This window comes from Apium graveolens, chromosome 1, assembly GCF_009905375.1.
Source record: "Apium graveolens cultivar Ventura chromosome 1, ASM990537v1, whole genome shotgun sequence".
Classification (NCBI taxonomy): domain Eukaryota; kingdom Viridiplantae; phylum Streptophyta; class Magnoliopsida; order Apiales; family Apiaceae; genus Apium; species Apium graveolens.
In genome coordinates, this window is record NC_133647.1 from 50,875,861 (window position 1) to 50,885,885 (window position 10,025).

Genomic DNA, 10,025 nt, shown 5'->3' on the forward strand with positions numbered 1-10,025 from the left:
AAAAGGTGTGTTGAGACCAACTTGGTTCTTAATTGGGAGAAATGTCATTTTATGGTGCGCCAAGGCATCATTCTTGGGCACAAGGTTTTTAAAAAGGGTCTTGAGGTGGACAAAGCCAAGGTGGAGGTGATCGAAAATCTTCCTCCACCTATATATGTTAAGGGAATTCACAGTTTTCTTAGTCATGCGGGTTTCTATAGGCGTTTCATCAAAGACTTCTCAAAGATTTCAAAGCTGTTGTGCAATTTGCTAGAGAAAGACGTTCCTTTCAATTTTGATGACGAGTGCCTTGCCGCTTTTGAGACATTAAAGAAGAGTTTGAATACGGCACCCATCATAACGATACCTGATTGGTCGGAACCATTTGAAATGATGTGCGATATAAGCGACTATGCAGTTGGAGCAGTTCTTGGGCAATGCAAGAACAACATATTTCATGTAGTCTACTATGCTAGTAAGACTCTTAATGGTGCTCAACTGAATTACACCACTACTGAGAAAGAACTTTTGGCTATCGTCTATGGTTTTAAGAAATTTCGATTATATCTCCTTGGGACGAAGGTGACAGTTTTCACTGATCATGCAGCAATTCGATATCTTGTCTCGAAGGACTTGAAGCCAAGGTTGATTCGATGGGTTCTTTTACTTGAGGAGTTTGAGTTAGAGATCAAGGACAGAAAAGGGACTGAGAACCAATTCACCGATCATCTCTCGTGTTTAGAGGATCCAATTGCTACTGCACAAGATAAATCTTTGATTAATGAGTCTTTTCCCGATGAGTAATTATTTGGAGTACAAGCAGAAGAACCGTGGTTTGTAGATATTGTGAACTACCTTGTGAGTAATGTCATGCCTCCAAAATTGACTCCCGCTCAAAGGAAGAAGTTTCTATATGAAGTGAACTGGTATATGTGGGATGAGCCATTTCTTTTTCGCCAAGGAGCTGACCAAATCATCAGGAGGTGTATTCCTTACAGCGAAATTGGGGGGGGGGGGATCTTGCGAGATTGCCACTCAACGGCTTATGGAGGACATTATGGTGGAGAAAAGATAGCATCCCGTATTCTTCAAGCAGGTTTCTTTTGGCCAACTTTGTTCAAGGATGCTCATTAGTTTGTTTTAAAATGTGATCGATATCAACGAGTGGGGAATATGTCTAAAAGGGATGAGATGCCTCTTAATGTGCTTCTCGAGGTCGAAGTCTTCGATGTTTGGGGAATTGACTTCATGGGACCATTTGTCTCGTCTTGTAACAATCAGTATATCTTGTTGGCAGTTGATTATGTGTCAAAATAAGTTGAAGTTAAGGCATTTCCAATGAACGATGCTAAGGTAGTGCTTAATTTTCTTCACAAGCAGATATTCACAAGATTTGGAACTCCAAGAGTCATAATCATTGATGAAGGGTCACATTTCTGTAACCGCAAGTTCACGGCTATGATGTAAAGGTACAATGTGAATTATCGCATTGCTACGGCTTACCATCCTCAGACTAATGGTCAAGCTGAGGTATCTAACAGAGAAATCAAGTGCATTCTAAAGAAGGTTGTGTGTCCATCAAGAACATAATGGTCTTTGGAGCTTGATGAAGCTGTTTGGGCCTATAGAACAACGTACAAAACTACGCTAGGAATGTTACCGTATCAGTTGGTTTATGGTAAGGGGTGTCATTTGCCGGTGGAGCTAGATCATAAAGCATATTAGGCTTTGAAGAAATTGAATTTGTATTTGGATGCAGCTGGAAAGAAAATGATGCTTCAATTGAATGAGCTCGACGAGTTTCGACTTCAAGCTTATGAGAACAACAAAATATATAAGGAAAAAGTTAAGAGGTGGCACGATCGGGGTCTAGTGCTCAAATCATTTATGTTGGGGCAACGAGTTCTTTTGTTCAAATCTCGTCTCCATTTTTTCCTGGAAAATTGAAGTCAAGATGGTCAGGGCCGTTTATTGTCAAAACTGTGTTTCCACATGGAGCGGTGGAGATTTTTGAAAATGATCAGAAGTTGAAGCATTACTATGGTGACACGGCAAACCGTGAGGTGGTTAGTGCTGTTTTATTATCCGTTTGATCTCAAGTTCTATGTCAAGCTAACGACATAAAATAAGCTCTTTTTGGGAGGCAACCCAAGTTTGTTGTACATTAGTAAGTAAAGGAAGCAAGAAGAAAAGAGAAAATCACAAAAAAACCAGAAAAAGAAAAAAATTCAGAGTTCACTTCAGAAGCTTGGCGCGCCCGCGCTGTCCTAGCGTGCGGCCGCGCTAATTTCACAGAAACACGGCGCGCCCGTGCTGTTACAGCGCGCGGCCGCGCCGGTTTGGCAGAAGTAGCGCACGCTTACGCCATCCCAGCGCGCGACCGCGCCGTGTCCCGACTCTGGAGAAAAATAAAAGGCAGTTTTGGGGGGGAAACGGGAATTTTGTCCCAAAATCAATTCCCAACTGAATTTTACTCCCCCACATCCCATAATTCCCTCTCCAAGTCAAACCCATTACTCTCATTATTCCCATAATCAAATCCCACTTCTATTCCATATATAATTCTCTTTCACCACCTATATATACATACATACACCTCATACACAAACTTTTTCACCAATTCATAACTTCTCAACACAAATTCTCTCTCAAACACAACTCTTATTCTCTCTAATCAATTTCCATGGCACCCAAGAGACAAAGAACACAAGGTGTAAGGCCGATGTTCTCTACTCCCGAGGCAGAAGCGGAGTATACTAGGCTTCTTTCGAAGCCAATCATCAAGGAGTGAGGCTTTTTTCCATCAGGGAAGGATGGTCAGCTGTTGGAGATGATTCTGAGATGGGCTGGGTTCCTATTTACGAGGCACCCGCTACTGTGCCAATGAGTGTGGTTCGAGTTCTATGTGAACGCTAAGGCCGAGAAGAATGACTTCACGGTGGTTCAAGGGAGGTCGGTGGAGTATAGTGCTGAGGCTATCAGGACTGCGATTGAGCAACCCACGAGGAAGCCCGGGTAGGACACCTGGAATGATAAGACTCCAGAGGACTTTGATCCGGATCTTATTGTTGCTACTCTTTGCCAGCCCGACACTCACTGGAAGATCAAGAGGTGTACAACCGAGTATTCTGCATTTCCGGCTTCCAGCATGAACAGGTTTGCCCACGTATGGAACGCTTTTATATGTGCTAACATCATGCCATCTTCGCATGTGCATGAGATTACTGTGGAGCGTGCATGGTTGTTATGGGGCATTCTTCAGGGTGACTATATAGATTTGGGGATGGTGATCTATCAGAGGATTTTGAAGTTCTTGAGGGGGAGTACTACGGGGTCTATTCCGTATGCGTCCTTGGTGACGAAGCTGTGTGTGGCAGTTGGTGTTCATTGGCCCGTACATGAGTAGTTGCAGCTTCCGAGTGCTCCTATCGACAGCACTACTTTGGCTACGATGCAGGAATGAGATGGAGGCAAGCCCGATCTGAAGGGGCTTGGGTATTCTTTTGACCACCTACCTGGTGGGAGGCCAGCTGCTGGTGCCACTCAGGCAAGCATGACTGCATGGAGATCTCAGCTAGGAGATGAAGGAGGACCATCACAGCAGGCACGTGAGGGGGAGGAAGGAGCTGATATGGGAGCTGGCTTGAGCATGATGCAGTATAGGTGTCTGGCGAGGAGGATGGATGTAATGCATGACATCCACAGCAGGTTCGCACGAGATCTCACCCAGGCATTGGGGATAGCTTTTAGAGCCACCGGTGTTGATATTCACTGGCCAGTTTTTGGAGAGGAGTCTATGTATCCACCTCCAGACACACCTGATACTCCACCCATTGAGGGTAAGGAGCCTGCATCTGATTAGGTATGCCTGAATTCCTTACTATCACCTTCACCGAGGACAGTGGAAGTTTTAAGTTTGGGGGTAGTAGTTGAAGGAATATGTTTGTGTGAGTCTCATATAGTTTGCATATTCATGATAGTTTAGTTTATATAGTTTGCATATTTTTGCCATGTTTTTTTTGGTAGTTTTTATGTTAGTTTGTTCATATAGTTCATGCATTATAACATGATCCCTTAGATAATTTTTCCAGTTGACTTATGATATTGATGCTAGTGTAGTGATATCGTGTTTAGAGATGTTAAGTCATATTAAGTGGATTTGCATGCTAGAGACAATTATATTTCACTAAGTCTTATAGGTTACTTAAGTGCTAGATCATGATCATGGTTTGTTTGTTTGTCGAGGTTTAATCGCTTGTTTATACTTAAAATTTAGGATATTCTCTTAATAATAAAATAACATAGATTTTTAGAAATTGGAGAAAAATTTGATTTCATTGCTAGTTATGGCTAAGTGTCAAATGGCTAGTAGCCGGCTCATATTTATATGAGTAGTCTAGGGTTGAACGAGATGGATCAAAACACACTCGTTCAGAAATTGAAAAAAGAAAAAAAAAGAAAAAAAAAGAAAAAAAAGGAATAAGTGTTATGTATAATTGATCACGAGTGGGCTCTTTAGTACTCAAGTTATTAAATTTTTAGGGGACTTTGTGCCTGGTGACCTAAGGCTTTTATAGTCTGGTATCCGCTAACCTAACGCTCACTACATGGGTACTATTGTATAAGTATTTTGTGGACCTCACTCATTGCACGGTCAAATAAGCATATATGTGTTGTTTTATTTTGAATAAAAGCATGAATCCATATAAAACTTCAATATAATAATTGAAGTGTTATAAGTTATTTTGAGTCTAGCTTTTTATTTTATTTATAACCCTGCGATTTCCTTGATGAGTAGTGAGTCATGATTATTGATCTAGTCACGATAGCATATCTGTAAGCATCTGCACACACGCACATATCTAGTTTGTAAATTGATTTGTATGATTTGGCTGATCTTTATGCGAGTAACTGCATTTGTTGATATGTTGCTTGTTGAGTGGTTGAGTTATTCTATTGGGATCGTTGCATTCATATAGTTGTATTCATGCATTTTTGTTTCTTGTTCTTTGAGTCTGTTTATGCTTGAGGACAAGCATCGATTCAAGTTTGGGGGTATGTTGAGTGGCATTTATGACACTTTATTATGCTCTAATAAGCTTTGAATTGATGCATTTGTACTCAAGTTGTTAAGTATTTTAATGTGTATTCTAGTATTTTTGCATTTCAGATATTATCTAGGTAATCAGGTGAATTAGCATTGTTTTGATGCTAATTTGGTGTCAAGATGGTGTTGGTATAAAAGCTCGTGGAAAGCTGGCTCGAAGCAGCAAGAACAAAGAAGAAATATGAGTTTTTCCCAGAATGACGGCGCACCCGCGCTGTGATAGCGTGCGACTGCGTCGGGCCAGAAAGACAGCGCGCCCGCGCCGGTGCGGAAATAAAGAATCCTGATTCTAATTCAATTCTAAGTTGGGAGACTTCCAGATTGTTTAGGGCTGCTATATATATATTCAAATAAGGATGTTTTCAAGAAAGAGACGTACCAGAGCGCAAGGAGAGCCGTAAGAAGACCGTTTTAGCATGGATTCAACGAAGATGAAGAAGATCTTGTTTTTACTTGTGAATCTTTGTTCTAAGTTGTAACTTGGATGCTAGTTTTCTTACTTGTGAACCTTACTCTTGTTTAGTACTTGGTTTTATTAATTCGTTATAAAGACTACGTTTATTACACCATGCTTTCATCGGAACCCATGTTGATGATGAGTCCGATTATGGGCTAATCGTTATCGTGGGGTTCTAGCGGATTTATTTATGGATTTCTTTAGTTAAATTATTTGTATGCCTTAGTGTGTGGTGATTGTATGATAACCTAGTATTGGTTGTGCTTATTCTTCTTATAAGAGTCGCGAACTTGTAAGATAGCGTGTTAATTCTTAATGAAGCGACAGTGAATTTAAAGATTTAGAACTTGCCATGCTAGCATAGGTTCACGTGTTATTGTTATGCATGATTCATAGGTAATTTTGCCCATCTTACTTGCCCTGTGTAATCATGATAGATAACTTGTTCTTTAAACCGTTATGTTGTCAAATTCTATAGACATTTAGGGTCTTAATATAATTGGTGTATATTCAACTTCTATCTCTTTTGTGGATGTCTGGTAGTATGTTATTCGTGCAACGAAAGTTAGCGATTAGCAGTTTCGTGTTATCTGATTAGTGTCATCACAATTGCATGCTAAGGTTAAGAACAATAAGGCTATTGAATGAAGTATTTAATGAAGTTAGAATCCCATGTTTGTCTTGTATAATACACAACTCTCTTTACTCTCTTAGTATGATCATTAGTTTAATTCATAGTATAAACAACTCAAATTGTTATCGTCTTAGCATTGGATAATAACTATATCATCGGTGCATAGGTGCATAAATTACATAGTTAACAATTCAGTCTCTGTGGGAACGAACTAGAAAAGATTCTATATTACTTGCGAACGCGTATACTTGCGTGAGATATTAGCGCGTGTTTTGCCCTAACAAGGTGTGGCACTAATATTCCGTACGTAAATTGAAAAACAAATTTATAATCATATATTACTCTTAAAACATATTTAAATACCAAACCAAGTACTATTCATTTAATTTTTGATTAATATATCATATGGTACACTGTAGCAACTCACAAGAATCATTAATATAACTAGTCATTGAGCCCGCTGCGCTTAGCATTTTCTTAATTATATTATATTTATTTTCTTTAATTGCGCTTCCTTATTGTTTAAAGGTATTCCAAGTTTATGATTTTTTTAATTGATTTGCCTTTGTTTAAAGTAATAGAATTTAAGTAAAGGTAATAAATATGAAATTACCTTGATGGAGTGCGTTACCATTTTTAAAAAATTGTTGTTTGAAGTGTGATTTTTTAATTCATGTTTTAATATGTTGACTTTTAATAAAAAAGTTGTAGTGTGAACAATTAGAGAGTCGATAATTAGAGAGTTAAGATGACTGACTATTTGATTTGTGGGAGTTAATATGGCTCTTTCACTTAAGTAATCCGAAAACCTGTATTTCTCCAAGAAACTAGGATACATCCATTTGATCATATTTTGAATGGAATTACTCAACTCTGGATCACAAAAACCAGGTGGAATCAGAATCTCATCTTCCTCAGGTTCAAACTCTATATCTGTTGGTGGAGGAATCTGACCATTACCAACTTTAAGCACCCAATCAGCAAAGTTTTTCAAAATTCGTATCTTTTTTCGCTTCTACCTTGATTTAGCCTCATATTACGATGCATTAGCATTATCTTCGAATGTTTCCAAAGAGGTGAGTCTATTATACATGCAGACACAACATCACCACGAGATCCAAGAGTTATTACAGGAAGTATTTGCCTGAAATCCCCTCCAAGCACAACAGTAATGCCTCCAAAAGGCATATTATATCTTCTTTGATCAATAGCTCTCATTATATCTCTTAGAGACCGGTCAAGACATTCAAAGGCATATCTATGTTGCATTGGGGCTTCATCCCATATTATAAGGCCGGTTTTCTTTATAAGTTCCGCGATGTCAGAGTCATGAGAAATGGCATAGGAGGAACAATCATCTATTACGATTGGAATTTTAAATCGAGAATGAGCCATTCGACCACCCGACATTAGTGTTGTGGCTATGCCTGAAGAAGCAACCGGTAATACAATTAATCCAAGAGATCTTAATTTATATATTATGATTTTCCATAAAAATGTCTTGCCACATCCACCACTACCATAGATAAAGAAAACACCGCCAGCCTTACTCTGCACACTTTTCACGACTTCATTGAAAACTTGTAATTGCTCGGGATTGCAATTTGGAAACAATTTATTAAACTCTTCCTCCATTTCAGATAGGTTGTATGATGTTTCATCAATCACCAAATTATTTGTTCCAGTATGAAGATAGTCCACAGGAGGTTGAGGTAATTGCTTGAAATGTTTCAATGACTTTCCAATAGACCTCAACAACTTATCAATCTCTGTTAAAATTTAACATTCACAAGTTAATTATGGGCAGAGAATAATTTTAAGCAAAAAAATTGTGATAGATTTAGTACTGTTTGCTTAGTACAAAATAGAATTGTGCAAAAAATGGATATGTAAATTAAACTAACCAGCTAGAGCAAAATACTGCAGTTGCTTATCACAAAAGACGGTATCATTATTTGCAGCAATGTGCCTTCTCTGAATGATAAGATCGTCAACATGTTATTCCAATGCTTTCCCCATAAAATTGTCAAGTCAGATACTCGACAATTAACTGTTATATGGACAAATAGCTGCCTAATCTGACATGTTAATCCACTAATTGCACAGTGCTCTAACACAAAGTGCTACTCATTATCATCATCATCTAATAATCCATAAATCTTGCAAGCATCTTTAAAAGTCCTGTATTGTATACCATTTACAGTCTTAAGCGATTCAAAGGAAATAGGACCTCATATGTTTGAAAGTAGCAGACGTAAATACCACAGCTCCCTGGCGGTATATTGCGTATACAACAGCCGACCAATTTGTCATCCTTTCTTGCGTAAAGTCCACAACCTGTCAATCTCATTCCAAATGTAATGTTTAGGAATTTGATCATACGTGTAATTTATGGCTCTGGGATCATTACCATTCAAATGGAAAAATGCTTCAAGCTAGTTGTGTTTATTCTTCTCACGACGCACAACTTTAGCAAGGACCTCAGACTCTGTAAAAGTACAAATCCTCTCACCAGGGAGATGAAATGCTAAATGAAGCACATATATAGACCGACAATAGATAGGATAACCAAAAATTCGATAAGCTGCTTCAGATGCACATATTTAACGCCCATCAAAATAAGCATTGATCTCGTCAACGGGAGTTTCACGTATCTGTACTTATCAGCTCTCTGAGAGGTGATTTCTATAGTAGCACGATAATGGCCTTTTAGACAATATTTGAATAAATTTTTCAAGCTCCGTGCATGACAACATATCTCGATGTTCATATGGCATTGGTATTTAATAGGGCTGTAATTCGGGCCGAGTTTTGAGCCAGCCTGATAGGGAATAAATAAATCCTGATTACGTAATTAATATTGCATTAATTACTTATGATTTGGGCTACAAGTCCCAATAAGGAGATGTATGACATTCAAACCAAAAAGGTTAACACATTGATCAAGTCTGATGGACCAGATCAGGCCTGATGGAATAAAGAAGGCCCAAAACCCTGAATATTAATGAATTTCGTAATTAATTAATAAGGGAGAAAAATAGCTATTGAGATGAGTCCTAGTGGGACATAAATCCTTGTAGATTGGCCTCCAAGGAACCTCATGGGATAAGGAATTAGCTTCCTACTTCCTAGGACTCCAAAGTCCATTCTAATTCAGAGACTTTCCCACAAAGTCCCCTAACCCAAGTCCAATTCAAGGACTCCCAATATCTATATAAAGGGTCTCACCCCCACCAATTACAACTACATTTTTGACTTGATCCTTAGCAATCAGAAAGGTATGTAGGCATCTTGTTAAGGCAGATTGAGTCACGAAATACAAGAGCAGTCAAATCGAGCCTCGAAGCTCACGTTCCCTAGTAATAAACACAAAAATTATTATACCTTAGTTTTTGATCCATAACATTTGGCACCGTCTGTGGGACAGTACAACAACAACCATGGCGAGAACACGAAGAACAAGCAGCGTCCTTGAAGGAGAGACACCCGTGGGGATAACCCAAATGATTTCGTCAACCGTGGAGGTGCCTCCGCATTCAACCTATGCCGTCACCCAAGGAGGAGCCCAGGTAGGGGCAACTGAACCTCAACCTCAAGGGACGATTCCCAAGGCTCCTCAAGGTACGAATCCCCAACTTCAACAACTACATACACCTGTGAATTCTCGACCCATTGGGTATGAATATTCAACTGTTGTAACCACTAAACCCCCTTATGGGATGCCCCTTTACCCAGAGGTTAGAGGAAGTGGACATGCTGGACAGAGTGAAGCACAGGGGAAAACACCCCCTACATACAAGGTTTGGCTCCTATCTCGGAGGACCAGGAATTTTCTGGTCCTTATACTG

General features: G+C 39.2%; 1 protein-coding gene across 1 annotated transcript; it reads right to left on the reverse strand.

Moving 5' to 3' along the window:
* Positions 1-7,167: 7,167 nt before the first annotated feature.
* LOC141669352 (uncharacterized) lies at positions 7,168-8,490 on the reverse strand. The gene is made up of 3 exons (XM_074476093.1): positions 8,440-8,490; positions 8,082-8,151; positions 7,168-7,946 (listed from the first exon to the last, which is right to left on the reverse strand). The coding sequence occupies exons 1-3, from the start codon at positions 8,488-8,490 to the stop codon at positions 7,168-7,170; spliced, it is 900 nt and encodes a 299-aa protein (XP_074332194.1).
* Between the last annotated feature and the right edge of the window lie 1,535 nt (positions 8,491-10,025).

Coding starts and splice junctions, on each gene's coding strand:
- LOC141669352 (XM_074476093.1), bottom strand. CDS start 8,490: ATGACAAATTGGTCGGCTGTTGTATACGCAATATACCGCCAGGGAGCT. Junction 8,152..8,439: donor TATACCGCCAGGGAGCTGTG/GTATTTACGTCT, acceptor CTTATCATTCAG/AGAAGGCACATTGCTGCAAA. Junction 7,947..8,081: donor GCAGTATTTTGCTCTAGCTG/GTTAGTTTAATT, acceptor AAATTTTAACAG/AGATTGATAAGTTGTTGAGG.